At 44.4% G+C, this 20,004-nt stretch overlaps 2 protein-coding genes and 1 long non-coding RNA gene across 3 annotated transcripts in view; 2 read left to right on the top strand and 1 right to left on the bottom strand.

Moving 5' to 3' along the window:
* Positions 1 to 572: 572 nt before the first annotated feature.
* On the top strand, positions 573 to 10,055 carry LOC144135513 (uncharacterized). Its single transcript, XM_077668162.1, has 5 exons — positions 573 to 682; positions 3,538 to 4,110; positions 6,051 to 6,158; positions 7,836 to 7,912; positions 9,967 to 10,055. Exons 2-5 carry the CDS (start codon positions 3,886 to 3,888, stop codon positions 9,986 to 9,988), a joined length of 432 nt encoding a protein of 143 aa, XP_077524288.1. The 5' UTR covers positions 573 to 682; positions 3,538 to 3,885; the 3' UTR covers positions 9,989 to 10,055.
* A 1,010-nt stretch (positions 10,056 to 11,065) lies between these two features.
* Positions 11,066 to 20,004, bottom strand: part of LOC144133447 (uncharacterized) — a 58,057-nt gene continuing 49,118 nt past the window's right edge. Inside the window, exons 3-4 of the long non-coding RNA XR_013315054.1 lie at positions 18,251 to 18,319; positions 11,066 to 13,858 (exon numbers count right to left, since the gene is read on the bottom strand). This is a non-coding gene — a long non-coding RNA (uncharacterized LOC144133447). The remainder of the gene's footprint in view (positions 13,859 to 18,250; positions 18,320 to 20,004) is intronic.
* On the top strand, positions 13,627 to 18,408 carry LOC144133443 (uncharacterized). The gene is made up of 4 exons (XM_077666543.1): positions 13,627 to 13,848; positions 14,203 to 14,310; positions 15,514 to 15,590; positions 18,238 to 18,408. The coding sequence occupies exons 1-4, from the start codon at positions 13,627 to 13,629 to the stop codon at positions 18,284 to 18,286; spliced, it is 456 nt and encodes a 151-aa protein (XP_077522669.1). The 3' UTR covers positions 18,287 to 18,408.

A 20,004-nucleotide genomic window follows, 5' to 3' on the forward strand; every position in this document is an offset into this window, starting at 1 on the left:
CTCTTACCATAGTGGGAGCTGCCATTATATATGTGCGCCCTTATATAGCAGTGAGTTTTCTGACGCACCTGAGCGAAAATATATGAAGACCGGGGCTTCATTGACAGCAACCCAATGAAACTTCTGAGTGTTATAATGACGGTCTCACAGCTCAGCAGCACGACGCGCTGTTGAGTGAAGCGAAAAGGCGTGGGGCGCATTTCTCATCCCAGATCCTTGAATGCTAGCCAGCCTTTTGAAGAGCAAGGGACATCGAATAGAAATCGATGACACCTAGCTTACCACTAGGGCGCCGACACCGATATGCGGACGCAACTATTAATTTCTTCTCTCCGTCGTTCCTCGTACAACACGAAAGAACGGATGAAGCGAAATTAGCTATTGAGGCAATTCAAAAGAGAAAGCCGAATCTGAAAGCCACACACACACACACACACAAAAACTTTTGAATGTTGAGTAATAATGAGTAAAAACTGGCGGGGTACACTTAAGCTCCGCCTCTAGGGTATGATGCGATAGCGTTAATTGGTTCCTGCAGCGGCCTAGTGTCCCTCTATGCATATCACTTCGCAGACACGGATACTGTCGGACAAGACACACAAAGGCTCCCTTTTAACCAAGTCAGCAAGCGTGCATCGCTGGCCAAGGATAGCGCGTCTGACTCTCGACGAAAAGGTCACAGGTTCGATCCCCATCTAATTAGCCCCATTTTATTTCCAGTGCAGTTAGTTTACGTTCTTACATGTCATAACAACGTTTGCGTCATGTTGCGACCTTGTAATCACTATTTTTATAACTTTTTAAGCATTTCTCAATTCTGCAGCTCCACATGAGACGTCATGAGCCTCTAAACCAATCCGGATTTTCTCGACCCGCCAGCTACGACACCGGGTTCTCCGCTGAGCGGCACCCTTAACATCAAAATGTACAAATGTTTTCAGGGACACATTGCCAACCTTGTAATCTGTAAGCTAGTTTTAAAACTGCATGATAAAAGTAAATTCCCAGAGCCTACACGATTAGAAAAAGTTGATAATTGGTTGTTGGGGAGAGGAAATGGCGCAGTATCTGTCTCACATATCGGCGGACACCTGAACCGCGCCGTAAGGGAAGGGATAAAGGAGGAACTGAGAAAGGAAAGGAAGAAAGAGGTGCCGTAGTGAAGGGCTCCGGAATAATTTCGACCATCCGGGGATCTTTAACGTGCACCGACATCGCACAGCACATGGGCGCCTTAGCGTTTCTCCTCCATCGAAACCACGATTAGATGCTAGTGTCGGAATTTGGTTCGCTCGAGATGATTCGGAATTTTTAACGTGACAGCGTGAAGGAGCTCGTGTCGCAGAAAAGCCGGTGTCGTCGGCGTCTTTGGCCGTGAGCGAAAAATGGCGCATCTCGGTGGACACCTGAACCACGCCGTAAGGGAAGGAATTCTCCTTCCCTTACGGCGCGGTACGGGTGTCCAGCGAGAGTTGTGAGACAGGAGTCATTTCCTTTCCTTAAAACCAATTATTTCAATTTCCTTCCCTTACGGCCCGGTTTGGGTGTCCACCGAGATATGTGAGACAGGCGTCCTTTCCTTAAATTGTCCAACGGGCCACGCGTCGCACCGAACGGGCGTTGGCGTTCCGTGGACTCCTTGGCAGCGCTGCAACACCCCGACTGACTGATGTTGCTGCGAGGAAGTAGGAAAAGGAAAGAGAACGGGCCTGCCTACTGGCTCAAGCCGAGCCACGCTCGCTGCCACGCGCTGAAAGTAGGAGACTTAAAGGATAGAAGGGAAACATAGACAGAAAAGGCGCCGCGCGCTAATAGGCACATAGGCCCCGGGCCGATCCCCGAGGCAGTGCAATACCGGGCCGACCCGTGCCAGAGTGCGTCTAGCACTCCGCCGTATTCCGAAAATAAGTTTTGTGTCTTGGATCCAAGGACCAGCAGTAGATATTAAATCAGGTATCAAGTATATAGTGCTGCAACACCCTGTCGCGTCTTAAGCGTCCTCCAAATTTTTTTTGACGGGGTTGCGGCGGAAGGGGGGGGGGGGCATGAAGGGTCCAAGGAGGAGGATGGAAGAGGGCACATACTGCCAACAAAGTGTACCCTCCCATTATTCGTTTTTCACTATCTTAGCACTGATTTTAGCACTGAATGACTTCAATTCTAAATTGTATTCAATCCACCGGTAAAGGAATGCTATACTGACTCATATTTTGAATGATTACACCAATGGAGCCAAGATTCTTCAAGCTCTCTCGACCTATCAAGGCGGAGGGCTTGCAGTCTCATTGCACTGTACGAAGCCACAGTTTTAATATTAGAGGATAAGGAGAGCCATGACGGCGCAAACTGCCCGGCGCCAGCCTTCTGCCACCTGGCAACCGTGGCAGGTGGCGTGAGGGGAGGTTCCCGCTCTACATGTGCCACCTCTCCACCTGCCACATGCTCTAAAACCGGCTATAATGAAACATCGGTTATAATGAAACACCAGCTCTAATTACATACTAGCGATAGCAGTTGGCAAGGAGACTTCATTGACAGGTGATAGTGATTGGGTACCAGTGGTCGTAGTGGTACAGATCGTGCTCCAGGATGCAGACCGACAGCACAACGGAAGAGGAGGCAGAAAAGAATGCTCTCGCATTTCCTCCTCATCAATCGAATTGATTACCTCTAAATTTTTGATGCACTACAAAACGTTAGCTTTAGAGCCAGCGCCTTTAACTTTCGTTTTCCTTATCCGCGGCCTTTTTCACGTTTAATAAAAACACATCAAGAGCCCGCACAGTCTGGACGTAAAAAAATGGCGAAAAAACGACGTAATATTATTGCTCCACGAATCGAAAGATTCCACACAGACCATCAACAAACGGGGCGTTGTAACCTTCCTCTTGAGATGCCGACAAATGTCACCTCAGCGTTCTCCCCACAGACTCGTCAGAAGTCAAGCGTGCAGTCAGGTGTCTAGGTCCCGGAATGGTCGAATGCCGCATTCCGCGGTACATCGAGCACTAACACGTAGCTGTTACTCCGACGAACATCACCGTCCGTAAATCGAGATATCGATATATGACGCTCCGACGGTGAACAGTTCCCCCGTGTGTGTGCCATGTATTGAGCAAGAGTATGTGTGTCATCCATTTATAAAGCTTTTCTGTAGCATTCCTTGACAACGAAATGTTATAAACTTGGTCCTCTGAATGGGAAATGCCAGTAGCTATGCATGGCTGCCTTATAACTGTCGTAGCACCTTTCTTTAACGTCGCGAAGAAGTCGGGGAAAAAGAAAAGAGAAATTCAATCATGGCTAACACATTAATCAAGGAAACGATACACACAAACCGATTAAAAAAAAACTGTTTTATTAAAGGCAGCCGTTCGAAATGTGCCCGCAGTCGCCGACAGATATCTAGAATATACAAGCTAGAATATAAGAAGCTATAAATACCTTATCACCCTTACACAAAGTATACTTAACAACATCGACAGTTTTTGCGAGGGTTCAGAACGTCGACATCACTCATTCGTCTTTTTTTTTCAGCCTCTCATACAACAACTGTTAGAAGATATTTCTTGTGTGTGGCTATGGGTGCCTGCGCTTAAATGAGACACAGCTGCCGCTTTCACTTCTGTGGGGGTGATTGCTATTAGCTCATTACGCATATCTGCGATGACGTCACGTCGTGAAGCGGCTGCACTCCAAACACCCGTCACGCCCCCTTAACCCCGTCGTCAAAGACGATCCGGTTGCCCACAGTTGCCGGGCTGGCGAGCAGGCACTCTGTTTGGCAGCTGAACTCGTGACCACTTGTCGTTATATGTAATGTAATTCCTGTTGTTTCTGCTGACGAAGTTGCCTCCTCGACACCGAAGTTCTTAGACGTATACAATGAGGATCGTGTGTGTGCTGCTTTCCTTGTTGGTGGCCATAGCCGCAGAAAACCGCGCTCCCTTGCCCATGCCATCGTATGCGTGTAAGACTGCCAAGGCCTTCGATGTGCCCGAGTCCGCTTTTCACATGTACGAGGCTCTGGCCTGGGAACTGACGCGCGTATTGTCCATAAAACGACGACCCATCTTCTATATGCTGGGCATCAGACGAATACGATGGCCGGTAAGTAGGACCAGCGCCTCCTCTGGAAGGCGCTTGTAGGACCGATTAGTGCCGCCATCTCGCGGATAAAAATGAAATACAAAAGTCTCCAAATATCTTCATTCTCTCCTGTGGGGACGAACAAAGTGGCAGGGATTTAAAACAGTTAAACCGAGCAGACGTGCGAATACGTGTATTTAGCCTGGTTTGCTCAACGTTTTGCTTTTTTGGATCGTCGACGACGCGTCTGGCGACGATATTATTTCGATAGTAGTATTAGTTGATGAAGACGACGGTGTGCTATGAATAGAGAATGTTGCGGTTTAACACGAGGCGTGATCGGCTGCGTCGATAGCATAGTGCTCTCGTGCAATGGCCGGCGAAGCTGGTCTGGTCGCGCCGCCGCGGGTTTGAATTCCAGTCGCAGCAATGTTTAATTTGGACCCGCCGCGGTGGCTCTGTGGTTCGGGCGCTCGGCTACTGATTCGGAGTAGCCGGGTTCGAACCCGACCGCGGCGTCTGCGTTTCGATGAAGGCGAAACGCAAAGGCGCCCGCGTGCTGTTCGATGTCAGTGCACGTTGAAGATCCCCAGGTGGTCGAAATTATTCCAGGACTCTCCACTACGGCACCTCTTGCTTCCTTTCTGCTGTCAGTCCCTCCTTTATCCCTTCCCTTACGGCGCGGTTCAGGTGTACGACGATATATGAGACAAATACAGCGCTATTTCCTTTCCCCAATAACAACAACAAGAACGACAACCAATGTTTAATCTATTTATTTATGGTTTGGTCAAGGTCAACCTGAAGGTCAAGCTTCACGCAAGCTCGGTGAGCCGGTTTGACCTCGTGAAGTAGTGCTTTTGTATTAAAAATGACATCGATAACTGAAGTGTCGTCCTTCACCGCCCAGCACCTTCGTCTCTATATACACACACTGCCTTGAAGACATCACGCTAAGCTAGTGGGCACAAACGTGCACGCAGTGTCATCGACGAGACACATACCCAGGAATTTTGGACAAGCGCATTTTTTGAACTGGAAGTTGTTTATAAACGAAATTTAGCTCTGCATACCGTAAGGCTGCACCTTACCAATCAATATACACGCAGATTCCCATGAAGGAGTATGGTAGGCTGTTTTTTTTTTCACAGAATTCTTCTTGGTGGGTTTAACATGCATTAGCACGGTCGCATGCATACGATGTGTGCACCCTCTGCAAGATGCTTTGGTCCCAGGCCTGTCTGAAGGCTGCATGACAGGGAGAAACAATGGAGTTAAGATTGTTTCTTGTTGGGCTAGTTGGTAATTGGCCATTTTAATTTAAAGGCGCCAAAACCACACACACGCGAGGGAAGAGAACGGGACAGAGCGCCACTCACAACTGGTTTAATTTTCAGAAACCACATACATGCGTATATATATATATATATATATATATATATATATATATATATATATATATATATATATATATATATATATATATATATATATATATATATATATATATATATATATATATATATATATATATATATACAGTCAGGCAGCGCATACGCAAGGAACATATTCACATATCAAGTCGTACGTGATAAAAATGCTCAAAAAACTTTTTTTTTCCGGCTTATACAAATATACCGATGTTTCGCTGACGCACAAACTGCCTTTCTTGGTGATATAAAACGCTTCGATCAGTTCTCTTGCTTTTACATTGCTACTCCTGGCAAGAATCCGCACCTCTTAAAAACATGGCAGGATCTAATATGCTTGGGTAAATTTGGGTCCTCTTTATTGTGTTTCGACTTTCTTTCATGTTCTCTGATTCGTCACGTTAGTTAATGCGCTAAGTTAGTTATGGTGCTATTTAGCAGCTTTTACAACGGTATCGCATATTGCTGTAACTTTCGTTGCCCTCCAAAATGTACAATACTGAGCTCATTGGTGACCTTCTTTCCTGGCAGAAAAAACGGAAAAACATAGTCATCCTCGACCTCGCGACAGCTGACTCTATCTGCAAAACCTGGCCTAAGACCTTTGCAAAGGGAAATTGCAGGCCGCGTCGCAATTCGGTAAGTGGCCAGCAGTGTCATACATTATAGACATAAAGGGAAGTTTTTGCTATTGTAACGCTACATGTTTATGCTCTTAGAAGTACTTGGAAAGTGTTAAAACAAAAAAACGAAGTTGATGTGGCTGCGTGCTGTTAGGAATTCCGTTGCTGGTTATTAATTTGTGTCTAACTTAAATACGCCAATCGTGACCGCGAGGAATACGTGCTGGCGTAGCAAGGCGAATGCCTACAGAGCAACGATGAATGCACGTAAACTTCACGCCTGTATTACTGCATAAAAAGGTTGTCACAAAAAAAAGATCAAATTTACAGTTCCGAGTCACTGAATGATGCGGCTAGGGCAGTGAATTTGTTCTTCGTACGATTTTGGCAGTCAAACTAGCATTACCACACAACCCATTGGCGTATATAGCGTAATGATTGAGCTTGACAATAGCTTTGCAAAGCTCCTCATGATGAGCTATCGACGTCAAGTGCGCCATTTGAGTGACCTAGCGAGTGATTCAACTACTGAGTGTCTGAGTGAGTGAGCTATAGTCGGATACAACTCAAGAACGCAGCGGCTTTTCTTCGTCAAAGGAATCCTTTCCAGCCAATGGCGTGGGCCGATTCTCACGGACCTGCTAGTGTGACAAAACAGGGAGTGGTAGATAAAAGGGGATAATCCCTTCGCTCTATGGTTGGGCATAGACCCTCTCTCCATTCTGGCGCCGCTCCTTGCATTGTCGCGCTAGTAGGGGCATGAGAATCGGCCGACGCCATTGGCTGGAGAGGGGTCCTTTGACGGGGAAAAGTGGCTTTGTTCTTGAGTTGTATCCGACTATAGTAAGTAGTATGGAATGCGTGTTTCAATGAACAGGTGTATGAGTCGGTATGACTGAGTGGGCCTGAGTAAGTAAGAGTGAATAAGCTAAATAAAGAAGCGGGGCGTTTGACTGGCTGACCGACTGACCGATTGATTGATTGATTGATTGATTGATTGATTGATTGATTGATTGATTGATTGAGCAAGCGAGTAAGCTCGTGAACATGAGGTTAGAGCGTCATGCAACGAGTTTTAGAGTGAATGAACGAGTGACTGAGAGGAATCGGTCAATGTGCACAGTTGATGGAGTGAGTGAGTCAACAAGTGAACGCTTCATGAAGCCAGCTAGCGAATCGATCCGTGAGAATGAGCGTAAACGTGTGTTCTAGTGAGCGAGAGATGAAGAAATGTGAACGTAGTGAGGAGCCACGAAGGACAAAGTTATTGGTGATTGAGCTTGCTTTCGGAGCAAGTGAATAAAGAAGTATTGGCGCGCCTGTATTAATTACTATTTAATGACGAATTACTATTCCCTCATTACTTAGTAATTGCTAAGAGTATATAGGTTACAGCAGTCATGCCATTGATGACGTCATAGTGTGACAGATTTCGCGGACGGACGGGCGGACAACGATGAGCCATTAAAGGCCTTCGCCTTAATAGCCATGTCGCTAATGAAGAAATCGGTTCTGTATACTTTTCCCTAGGACAATTTCTTTTTAACCCTGATTATTCAAAATAAGCCGCCCAACTTTCTGCTTGTTCCTCTTGGCGAGCTTAAGTATATGGCACACTTGCGATCCGTGCGTCGTTCTCCATTTACTCAAAAGAATAAAATATGTGCTTAACCTTCCTGAATTTATCCTCCAGGATATATATACGTGTACGGGCTGGGCTCTGGTGAGAGACGGGCTGCAGCTGAGAAGATTCGTGAAGTTATTTTGCAAGTACGCATTTCTGAATTTTTAGTGGTACGAAACAAACAGGTAGTAAACTATTGCCTAGAGTACAGGACACCTGTCTTATATTTTTATTGGCTATTTTTCCCTCGTGATTTTTATTTATTGGTTAGTATTCCCTCGTTTTTCTTCCTTCCTGTACCAATTTTTCTTTCTTTCTTTCTTTCTTTCTTTCTTTCTTTCTTTCTTTCTTTCTTTCTTTCTTTCTTTCTTTTCTTCTTCCTTTCTTTCTTTCTTTCTTTCTTCCTTTCTTTCTTTTCTTCTTTCTTTCTTTCTCTTTCTTTCTTCCTTCCTTCCTTCCTTCCTTCCTTCCTTCCTTCCTTCCTTCCTTCCTTCCTTCCTTCCTTCCTTCCTTCCTTCCTTCCTTGCTTCTTTCTTCCTTCTTTATTACTCTCACCTTTTCCCTCTATTCCTTTCTTTTTATCTTTCTCCTTTCCTTTATTCCCCCTTCAACTTCCTTTCATTTATTTCTCCGCTTTTCTTTACTTTTTCTCTCCTTCTTTCTTGCCTTTATTTCTGTGTTGTTTGATCGCTGCCTTCATTACTTCCTTTTTCTTCATTCCTTCGTTTTCATACCCCCCCCCCCCTTTTCTGTCTTTCTTTCGTTCTTTTTTTCGTCTTAAATTTCTTCCTCCTTGCCTGTATTTCTCTCTTGCTTTAGCTCTGTCGTTATTACTTGCTTACTTGTTGTGGTTTTCTTTTTTCTTTATTTCTTTCTTTCTTGTATTTCTGTTGCTTTATCTTTATTATTGCTTTCTTTTCTCATCCCTTCATTTTCATACTTTCTATCCTTCTTTCTTTTTAACTTCTTTCTTCCTTGCACGCTTTTATATCACTCTTGCTTTATCTCTGTCTTTATTACTTTTTACTTTTCTCCGTTTCTTCTTCCTTTTCATACTTTCCTTCCTTCTTTCTTCTTTTCTTAACTTCCTTTTTTCCCTTGCCTTTACATCCCTCTTGCTTTATATCTCTCTTCTTCTTCATTTCTTCTTCATTTTCTTTCTTTTTATCTTTCTGTATTTGTCCTTCATTTCCTGCTTCCTTTCCATCTTCCTTATTTTTTTGCTTTTCCCTCTTACCTTGCTTTATCTTTCCTTCTTTAGTTTTCCTTATTTTCTTTCCCTACCTCTTTCTTACTTCTTCCTTTCTTCTTTCCTTCATATTTTTTGACTTTCTTATAATCGCCCCTACTGTGACGGAACGAGCTTACTCGCAGGATGGTAATATCGACACAGTTGCTGATTACTATGTCAGCTAAGAACTATTCTCACCATTATGTCAAATTTATGTCACCCCCTTTTCGAATCCTTTAACATTTTTGTTTGTTGCATAGCTACTGATCTTCGCCTTTTTGGTGTGCTTTTTCAATCACCGCTACATCAACCTTTGGCTTTGAGCGGGCGTTCGTACATTAATCATTAAACCAAGATATGTGCCAGTTTAATACCCCAGGACAGTCAAAAGTAAAATATTTTAGAAACCCACAACCACTTAAGCTGCTTGGAAATTATTGAAGATTCGCGATCATTTCGCTATTGTCCAGGCCGAAATACTGGGGCGATAGCGGAACGCTGTTCTTTCTCGCTCTTTGAAGCGAAAAGCTTCACTACTCTAGGTAAAGCAGTCGTCGAGTAGGCCGGAGAATGACCTTGAACGACCTTCAGCCCAACCATGTTAGCCGTGTATGACCATATGTGGTACAGTTACGGAGTCGAACCCATGATTCCAGACCTTGGCCTATGACTTTTGGTCGACCTTTGACATTGGGTGACGTTTGGGTTGACCTCTGACCTTAAGAACATCCAATAGGGTGATATGAAGCCACGTGATGACATCCGATGGGGGTGTCGTAGGACCATGTGATACCATGCACGTCATAGCGAAGTGGTCGTATGGGTATACTATATAGAACGGCTGTCGCGAGCGTGTAGCGGAGCTGCCTTAGACGAGCCTCAGACGCTTAGCAAGCGTGCTTGCTTTTTCCCTGATTTCCAGGATTAGCCAAGTTAAGGCACTGCCAATTTTTATTGCGCGTTTTACAGGAGAAGTCCCCGGAACCCTTGAGCACCACCGGTCGCCTCCTTTCGACAATGTGTAACTACGTTAATGAAAAATATAAATAATAAAGCGGTCTGAAATCAAACGACTTCTCCTTTTTGTCGCTTCTAAATTGACTCGTTCACCAACTCCGGAGTGGGTGAAGAACTGTGACCATCGATACTGAAACATCCAAATCTTCAAATATCGGTAAGCTACAGGCGTAGCGAAGGAATGGCAGGCCATGGGCAATGCTGCGGACAATGGTGTAACGTAAGGAAGGTCAGGCTTGCCTCTTTTGGATGAAATAGAACTGGCAAAAAGGTGAGGCAGATAGTTCGGCAATGCCATGCCAACCTCAGCCTTCCCCAAACCATCCTGACCTCATGGTCAGGACGGCTGACCACTAAAATGGCCGGTTGCCAGCAATGGGTAGTGATCCATGCAGAGAAAGTGGCCACCATCAATAGGCCCAATACTACGGGGCTCCAGCCTCGGGAACACCCAAGTATAGTTTCACACTGTATGTGCAGTCTTGGTCAAAAGTCTTCAGGCCAAAGGCTTTTCTCTTCAGCCGCATACTGAATCCATTGCGGCATCATTAAAAACCTAAGGACCTTGAAATGCTAGCAGAAGGGTTGTTCTCGCAGTAGAGAACTTTCCTGCATGACTTGTGTTTTGAACGATCCGCTACACAGAACATTATCGGGAGATTTTATGGAGGAAAAACGCTAAGGCGCCCGTGTGCTGTGCGATGTTAGTGCACGTTAAAGATCCCCAGGTGGTCGAAATTATTCCGGAGCCCTCCACTACGGACCTATTTGTTCCTCTCTTCTTTCACTCCCTCCTTTATCCCTTCCCTTACGGCGCGGTTCAGGTGTCCAACGATATATGAGACAGATACTGCGCCATTTCCTTTCCACCAAAAACCAATTATTATTATTAAGATTGATTTCGCTGAAAGTGAACATTGTGGCCTGAGGACTTTTGGCGGGGGGTGTACTATCGAAGGCGCCTGAAATGAGGCGTAGCGTTCTCGCATGGTGTCCACTTGTGGACGAGCGGGTTCGATTTTTTTTAAAATTTTTATGGCTTTAACTTTTTCTCATCATCATCATCACTTTATTTTGTAAAACCAATACATCAAAACTTGATTGGACCCATAGCCAGTTCGGCTAGTGAAATGTCCAAATACAAGATATTCACTAAAGAAATGGCAGACATTCAAACATGTACAGAAAGACGTGAGATACTACAATCGCGGCATTGCAAAATATGTAAAGCACATACATATCCGAAAAACAAAAAAAAGTTCATAAATGTACAAAACCAAACACAAGCGTATTTAGTCCCACAGTATTGGACAGACAAGAAAAACGTTTTTAAATAAGGCCAAAAAATTATGTTTCAGTTTGATGTCATAACGTTGTGAAAGAATATGGTCCGCTGATGGCGGGGTGCACTCAGGTGGTCTAGCACCAGACTTTCCCGCCTCGTCGAACCACCCTCACCTCCTATAAAGTGGAGGCAGCTGTGGTGGTTCGCTGGTGCCCTTTAATAAACGAAAATCAGGTAGTGTATGTAGTCAGGGAGGCCGTTTGCCGGTCGTCACACATGTCTGAAAGCAAATGGCTGTAGTTAAATGGGCATTACAAAAAAAAAAAACAGGAAGACTAAACACAGGCGTTGTGAAACTAGGTGCTGAGGTCGTTGGTGTTAGTGTCTGGTTCATCTTCATCAGCAGAGGCCCTCTGCAGAACAAAAACCTCTTCCATCTTTCTCCAACTAACCGTGTCTCATGAGATTTCTGGCCACCTTATCCCCGAAAACTCCCGAGCTGATGTTGACAACATATACACATGTACGGAGCCGATCTCTCGCTCAAAGAGCCGGCTAACGGTATTGCGTGGAATTGTATCGACGGCGGGGGATAGCTGAAGCATGGTTGTGAACCAGACAGCAATCTCACCTGGTCGCCGGTGTACGAGGCGAGGGTACATGAAGCGAGAAGGTAGCACAGAACTCTTGGAATCGGCAAGGTTATGTATAGCGTGTTCGTATTCCTTCGAAAGTATTGCCACAAGGCTGAGAACGCAGCAGACACAAACTGTTTATTGGACTGACTTGCGCTCACAAATAAATTATAAACTTAACGGCGGCGATCGAAGCACCCACACCCGGAAACTTCGAAGATTGGAAAGGACAAGACGAAATTTCGAGATAAGGGGCCTACAATGTCGAAGACAATCCCGAACACTGTAGAAACAGTTGCGCGTGGCTACAATCATTCCAAACAAATATGGGGCCGCACTTAGTAACGGTCCATTTATGTTTAAAACGAAAGCCTTACTAGCCCTATTAGACGAAATTCCGTCGGCGACCTTCGTTGAGGGTGAAAGATGGCCACAGAAAGATGGCGTCGATCGCAACAGCCGTCATCTATCCACCAATAAATTTTTTTTCTGAGAACACAAATTGGAAAGAGTTGTTCTCGAAGTCCCTTTAAGAAGTATGACTGAAAGTTAAAAGTTAAAATCGCGTCTTTTCTGCGTAACTTTCGACATCTCAGCGCGTGAATTAATTACTTCCGCAATATGTCCCATTGATGGCGGTTGCTCCCCTTGCCCGCATACTATAATGCGAAAGAATTAGATGGTTCATTGACACGAAAACCCAGCGCCGACCAAAAAGTGGAGGCGTTACGAAGCTCGCGACTGGCCGAGTCGATGTGACGTTATCAAAGGCGAGAAAATACGAAATGTTAACCAGTAATCGTCGGTACTAGAACTTTAAACTGCACCAACTACAAAGGAATATAATAGAATTACAATAGAATAGAATTAGAAAAGAACAGAAAAGAATTATAATGGATTTAGAATTGAAATAAAATTGAAATAGAATGGAATTGCAATAGAATTGTAATGGCTGTGAACGCATTTGGTTGTGCATGTGTGCCATCTTTCAGGATGTCAAGCGCATAGCGCTGCCGAGGTTTCCAGAGGTTACAGAGCATTGCCCCTTTCTCCAGCCTGCATATGAATACCTGGCGCTCCAACAAAGAACCGGTAACCTTTAGAGCTACGTTTGGATGAATAATATATGTATCCTCGGCAGCTGTTTACGACACTGAAAACGCATGCAACAAGCAAATACAAGCACCGAGAAGCCAAGACGTAGCCAAGTGGTAGCAGCAGTTATTTCTTCCCAAGGCAAATAAAGACCAGAAGTTGACAGCAGCATATATGAGCGAAACATATCGACACAAACCTTGCGCATCTATCGATCGCTTTTATTACGCCTGCCGTCGCAGTACCTATCGTTCCCTTTTCATAAGCTAATGACTTGCACGAGGCGTACGTGAAAACGACCTTGATGGCTTTTTTTTTTTTTTTGACGGAGCGCCTCACTGCACCGTACACGTGCTTTCAACCCGCCCTTTCGGATAAGCGATGCTGATTGCTCTCTGCTCATTCCGTGTGGGCGATGAGGCGTCAGTTGCATTCAGTTCTCTCGTGACCATAGCACCCAGTGTCAAATCTCTGTCCCAGCCAAACAGATGCGTGATACGCTTCCTTGCAAGCCGAAGCTGTGGGCAAATCACGTGGTCGCATAACGGAATGGTTTATCCTCCAGCTGTCTGATGAGTTGCCGAGTTTCTGGACTACATGCGGCTTGCACGTTTCTTGCTGTTGTGGCTAGTGGTGTTGGCGACCAGCGCTGTACCTTGCCTCGGAGGACGCCACCTGTACCAGGTTACTAAGTACTTTTACGTGCCAGAGTATGCGCTTTACAGGTACGAGCACATGGCAGAGGCGCTGACGGGACTGTTGTCCAATGGCCGACGTCCTGCCTTTCACTTGATGGCCATCAGGGGAGCGCAATGGCCGGTGAGTGGTCCTTCAAAGAAATGCAAAATTGAAAAGCAAATAACGAAATCGACAATTCAGCACTGTGAACTCGGGGCCATCGATTTCGAAACGTAAGATGCCAGCTTGCTTATGACTCACTGAGCGGATACTGGTCAGAAACAGTTGCAAGGCACGTTTTATGCTTTGGAGAATGAAGTCCCCGCAGCTACTGATTACACCCCCCCCCCCCCCCCCCCCATTTCATTCTCCGGCAATGCTTGGTTTGCGGTTTGAACTCACACGCACCAGCGTGTAGAAAAAGAAAGATCTTAATGAAATGGCATCTGAAAGCGCTATTGCCCCGTACGCTTCGCTGATGATCTTCCTACGCAGGTGAAAAGGAGGAACTTAGTACTTCTGGAAGTTGCGATTGCTGACTCCACGTGCGAAAAATGGCCGAAGGATCAACGTGAGGCGAACTGCGAAGCTCGTCCTAATGCGGTGGGTGCCAGTATAGTAGTGCAGTTCTACAATTAACTGCACTATTCCAAAGCCTAAAACAAAATCCCTACACATGTTTTGCCGCACACATACCGAGAACTTCTGGACAATGGGGTTGTTTCAAAGGGAAGTTGTTTATAAACACAATTTGTTCACACATTATAAGGTTGGATCATAACAACCAATATATCTGCAGATACCTCCTCAGGATGCTAGTAGTTTTCTGCTATTTATTATCAAATACGCACCGCACTGGTTTTCTACGGCAGTTTCGCCTACTCGTTACGAGCGCAGGTCAAACTTTAAAAGCAATGATTTTGCTAAGCATCAGAATATAAGACTATTCCTATCAATATAATCTTAACAATATCTTACAATATTCCACAGTTGCCAGACAATTATTGTCAAAAACGAACCCCATTATATTTTTCTATAGCAGACGGAACTACTCGGTGCTAGCTAGGACAAACTTTAGAAGCAATATTTTGTTACGCATTGGAAGGTTAGGCCATTCTCATCTATATGTTCATAACAGATATATCTTACAATATTGAACAGTTCCCTCACAATTGAAAGTGATGTAAAAAAAAAGCTGGATTTGTTATCGCAACTTCACAGAAGTAGCATGAACTTTGATGTTAATGCGGGAGTGTGTGACGTCACGAAACACCCTGAACACCCGTCGCTGTAGCACGTTGGCTATGGCGTCCAGTTTCTGAGCTTGAAGACGCGTGATACAGAATCGCGGTCCAGGCGGCCGCCGCGATACATCGCGCCAAAATGCATGCGCTTTCGAGAAGCTTGCAGGCAAAGCATCCTCCCACCAACCAACTCGATGCACCCAACTCGTTGAAATAGTTAAAATTAGTTGGGCCGCAGCGCCGAGAGTAACGGCACTTTCGAAATTCTAAAAACTGATACGGATGTTACTTACGGTGGGCTAGACGCCTCTCAATGATTAGAGGGCCTAACAGTAATAGTTAAAAAAATTAACTATTGAATATTAGTTAATCAGCCTGCTAGTTAGCATGTCGTAGCTGTATTGCAACGTACTACATGGCTCACAATGTAACACCGAAAAAAACGCTTTTATAACTAAAAAAAAATTTTTAAAAATTGTGTAACGTCTTGGGAGAAACACCGTATTTTTGCAGTAAAGATACTTTTTTGTGCACTAATTTCTTGTGCGTTTCCTTCACGCAGACTATATACACATGCAAGGGCTTGGCACTGGTGAGGAACGGGTTACAGTTGAGAAGATTCGTGAAGAAACGTTGCGAGTAAGTATAAATGACTGTCGCCGTGAGTAAAACACCAAAATGTGGCATATCACGTAGTAAAAATGCAGCACCTTGCTAATTTTAGGAATTCGCATCCATTGCTTTTTTCTTCCGAAATGCTGCAAATTTTAATAATTTATACCCATGTTCCATGCAATAGTTTAATAATCTATTTCCCAATTAATTAAATTTAATAACGAGTTAAGTTCCTGTTGATTTTCACTGAAAACAGACGAACCCGTCAGGCTACTGCATCTTAAGCATGCGTTCTAACAAGCAAAAATTAGCAGAGTGGTGGACATCATAGACATTTTCACTGTTTAAGTTTAGACGAGAATATTCGGTATTGGTGACCGTTTTGCTAACTTTCTAACTTTTTAAGCATAGAGGACAACAAGTTAATAATAATAATTGGTTTTTGGGGAAAGGTAATGGCGCAGTATCTTCCTCATATATCGGCGGACACCTGAACCGCGCCGTAAGGGAAGGTATAAAGGAGGGAGTTAAAGAAGAAAGGAAGAGAGAGGTGCTGTAGTGGAGGGCTCCGGAATAATTTCGACCACCTGGGGATCTTTAGTGTGCTGTGCGATGTCAGTGCACGTTAAAGATCCCCAGGTGGTCGAAATTATTCCGGAGCCCTCCACTACGGCACCTCTCTCTTCCTTTCTTCTTTAACTCCCTCCTTTATACCTTCCCTTACGGCTCGGTTCAGGTGTCCAACGATATATGAGACAGATACTGCGCCATTTCATTTCCCCCAAAACCAATTATTATATTATTATTAAATTTATCTTGTTGTTTTCTGTCTATGCTTCTTTCATAATGCTGGTGAATAATGTAGATGATTTTGCCATTATTCATCGTATTATTAATGCAGTGAGAACGAAACACGACAAGAAGCGCTGCAGCTGCGCAGCGTTGTTTCGCGTGTTTTCTACATTACACTAATGTGTTCAGAAGGAGATATGCCAAACTGATTAATTATCGGCACTGGCCAAATGAGCGAACAAGCCTCAGACTAGACTTCACCATACCCGATTTTGCAATTTTCCTCGTTTCGCGAAGAAATTTTGGCTTTCTGATCACCAGCTCTTAAGACTTGCGTAGATAAAAACTCGAGTTTTCAGAATATAGCCCAGTGTCGCACAGGGCTCTGCGTATGATTTCCACGAGAACACGCACGCGAAAGGTGCAAAAAAATTATAGCGATTGCTTTATCTCACTTAGAGCGGGAAGTTTTCTGCTGACGATTCACACTGACCCCCCCCCCCCCCCTCCTCCCCAAATCATGTCTTTTTCTGGCGCATGAAGTTAAAAAACAGTGAAAATTGAATACCCTCCTTCCCCCGGCCGTCTCCCCTGCGATCCCTGCAAGTTCCCAATAAACCCGCCCATGTACCCAAGAGGTGAATGCTGTCCTGAGGGGAACGATGACTAACTATATGTGCTCTTGTGAAGTCCATGAAATAAGTAACTGGGGCTAATTCTCTGAAACAACGTTCGAGTGACGTAGCATACTTTCTTGCAAATTAAATATTTGTTTGCATTAGCACAACGAGTTCCTCTGTTCTTTTTTCGCATTTTGAGAAATTCCAGATACTACAGCGCCGTACGGGAAGTGATAAAGGAGGAAGTGAAAGAAGAAAGGAAGAAAGTAGTGCCGAAAGAAGAAAGGAAGAAAGCGGTGCCCTCCACTACGGCACCACTTTCTTCCTTTCTTCTTTCACTTCCCCCTTTATCACTTCCCTTACGGCGCGGTTCAAGTGTCCAACGATATACGAGACAGATACTGCGCCATTTCCTTTCCCCAAAAATCAATTATTGTTATTAACCGCACACAAATGTAATTTTTTAATTGGTTTTGGGGGAAAGGAAATGGCGCAGTATCTGTCTCACATATCGGCGGACACCTGAACCGCGCCGTAAGGGAATGGGATAAAGGAGAGAGTGAAAGAAAGGAAGAAAGATGTGCCGTAGTGGAGGGCTCCGGAATAATTTCGACCACCTGGGGATCTTTAACGTGCACTGACATCGCACAGCACACGGGCGCCTTAGCGTTTTGCCTCCATAAAAACGCAGCCGCCGCGGTCGGGTTCGAACCCAGGAACTCACACAAATGTAGCGCGAAATTAAGATTCAGTAAACGAAGTAGTATATCACAAAACAGCTCATACAGCCACCAAATCGAGAAGAAAAATAGATTAGATGGACAAGTCAAGAATGTAGAAAGCAACCATGAAGAAAGAAATAGAAAAAAAAGTTCATGAATTTTGTAACTAGAATCCATTTGTTCTCATGAAATAAGAAAAAAAAATTCAGAGCAACTCGCGAGACGTTTCGCGCAACTGTTGCACAGAGGATTTCCCATCGATTACTAACAGAAGTCCGCTTATATTAATTATACCGAGACTATCGTCTCTTAGACTATCTTTTACTTTTTCTGCCTGTATTTTCTACTTCTTCTAAGCTCACCTGTGTAACATGCATAACCTGTCTTCATCCCGACCTACGCTTCTATGCATGCTGCATGCGTTGCACGTGGCTGTGTATACGATGTACGTGACATGAGGTATCGCCGGACTTGCACTACATAGGGAATTCCACCTGTTGACTCTACTCGTTTTTTTGTTTTTTTTTCCTTACGCAGCAAAATGTCTCACCGCTATGTGAAGCAGCTGTTGAACATCTCCCCGTGAACAGCATCAGTCCTCGTGTGTCGGCGGCTTTGCCTAAACGGATAAAATAAAGATCCACATAAACGAGAAGAAATAAAGATCCGTAAAAAGGCCTTCACAGCAGGCCTTTTCTTTTTGTTGCAGTTTTTTGCGTCGACGAAGTTCTTCCAGTGGCGGCAGTAGCAGTAATAATAGAAGCAGTTGTAAATAGAGTTAGGAATAGCAGCGTTAGAATTTATGGTCGTAGTGTACTGTGACAGAAAATTCAATAACGCCACCCTCTGGGACCATGTGATTACTTTCTCGGCCAATGAGAATGCAGCATTGCCGTACTCACCTGTTGGCCAATGAGAATGTGCCATCTAAGATCACGCTGGTCCTGAAAACGGGCCCAGTTGAGGCTATGGAGGAGGCTAAGGAAGGGGGGGGGGGATTCCCTGTCCCTTCAATGCTCCGAAGCTGGCCAAAAATTTATCGACCAAATTTTGATTGGTTGGCTGATTGATTGATTGATTGATTGATTGATCGATCGGTTGTATTATTGATTTTGTGTTTTTCACCCTCAAGCCCTGTATGTCAGGAAGACCACTGAGATCGTTGATGCCCAGGAATCGACAAGTTTAGCTTGACGTACAAGTATGGTAGTTACTGCAGTGACATTATCGCAGGCGTAGGCAGCAGCTACGCCGAAACTAGCGGCACCATATGCAGATATATGATCACCCGAAACACGTAGATGTTTTCGATGAACGATTGTCTCTACATAAAGCAAATGAAAGAGACTGATTTAGCATGAGTTCCATAATGTGATCTATAGCGCTTAGTAGCGTATTAGAAGTATAGAAGAACGCTAACGTATCGAAATACCAAATCAAAGACGATGCGAAAGACGAGCAAAACTATTGACCAATTAGCTAATTGTCTTGAAATACATTTGGTGAGGTAATCGCTAGGAGTTCCAGCGCAGCATCTCTCCTCAATGAACTTAGCGAACAAGCTGGTTTCCTGAAGCAGTACTGGATCAAACATCCCGCTCATCCCATTAATCAGGTTATGAAGAAGTCTACAAATACAGGCTTGTGTGTAGGGATGCCATACGTAGGTAAGAAGGGAGCTATACAGGCGTTGCCCACAACCAAGAGACCAAAACATTACCAATAAATGTGCTAGAAAATATGTGCAGAAACTCAAAAGCCTTTGATCCTCCTGGAACAAGGAACATAATACACAATCAGAAAGGCTGCCAGGAATGGATGGACCATTCTGATGAAAGGTACCGTAGTGAAAAGTGGACATTACCCGTATTAGCTCGAAAACCTCCACATTTGTTTTGAAGTACCGCATTACTGAAGCTGTTACCTCGAGCGAGCCGTTTAGAGTGAGCGCTGTCAGACAAAATCTAACCTGAAAACAGATAAAAAAAATTCCGCCCTCAAACACTACATTAGTTTGTCTATAATTGAAATTGACTCACTAAGGACTTTTTTAGAAACGATTAAATTTATACACTCACTAGTCATTACGAAGTAGTCTTTTCCCGCCATTTGTTTCGAGCCAAATTGCGCCGAGTCGAATCAACACATGCACTTGCAAAAACACACAGCATACAAACGTCACCTGTTAGCGAAACGTAAAACCACGCTGAACTATTTTTTTAGAACTCCATAGATGGCATACCACAATAAAAGTGGTAAATGGGTGCACCGTTGTTGGTTTGCACGCAAGAAAAGCGGGGCGAA

Source organism: Amblyomma americanum, chromosome 5, assembly GCF_052857255.1.
Source record: "Amblyomma americanum isolate KBUSLIRL-KWMA chromosome 5, ASM5285725v1, whole genome shotgun sequence".
Lineage (NCBI taxonomy): Eukaryota > Metazoa > Arthropoda > Arachnida > Ixodida > Ixodidae > Amblyomma > Amblyomma americanum.

What these genes read in the sequence shown, in the direction of transcription:
- LOC144135513 (XM_077668162.1), top strand. Translation starts at nt 3,886, where the DNA reads ATGAGGATCGTGTGTGTGCTGCTTTCCTTGTTGGTGGCCATAGCCGCA. An exon ending in TCAGACGAATACGATGGCCG is followed by an intron (nt 4,111 to 6,050) that starts GTAAGTAGGACC and finishes CTTTCCTGGCAG; the next exon opens with AAAAAACGGAAAAACATAGT. An exon ending in GCAGGCCGCGTCGCAATTCG is followed by an intron (nt 6,159 to 7,835) that starts GTAAGTGGCCAG and finishes TTTATCCTCCAG; the next exon opens with GATATATATACGTGTACGGG.
- LOC144133443 (XM_077666543.1), top strand. Translation starts at nt 13,627, where the DNA reads ATGCGGCTTGCACGTTTCTTGCTGTTGTGGCTAGTGGTGTTGGCGACC. An exon ending in TCAGGGGAGCGCAATGGCCG is followed by an intron (nt 13,849 to 14,202) that starts GTGAGTGGTCCT and finishes CTTCCTACGCAG; the next exon opens with GTGAAAAGGAGGAACTTAGT. An exon ending in TTCGTGAAGAAACGTTGCGA is followed by an intron (nt 15,591 to 18,237) that starts GTAAGTATAAAT and finishes TTCCTTACGCAG; the next exon opens with CAAAATGTCTCACCGCTATG.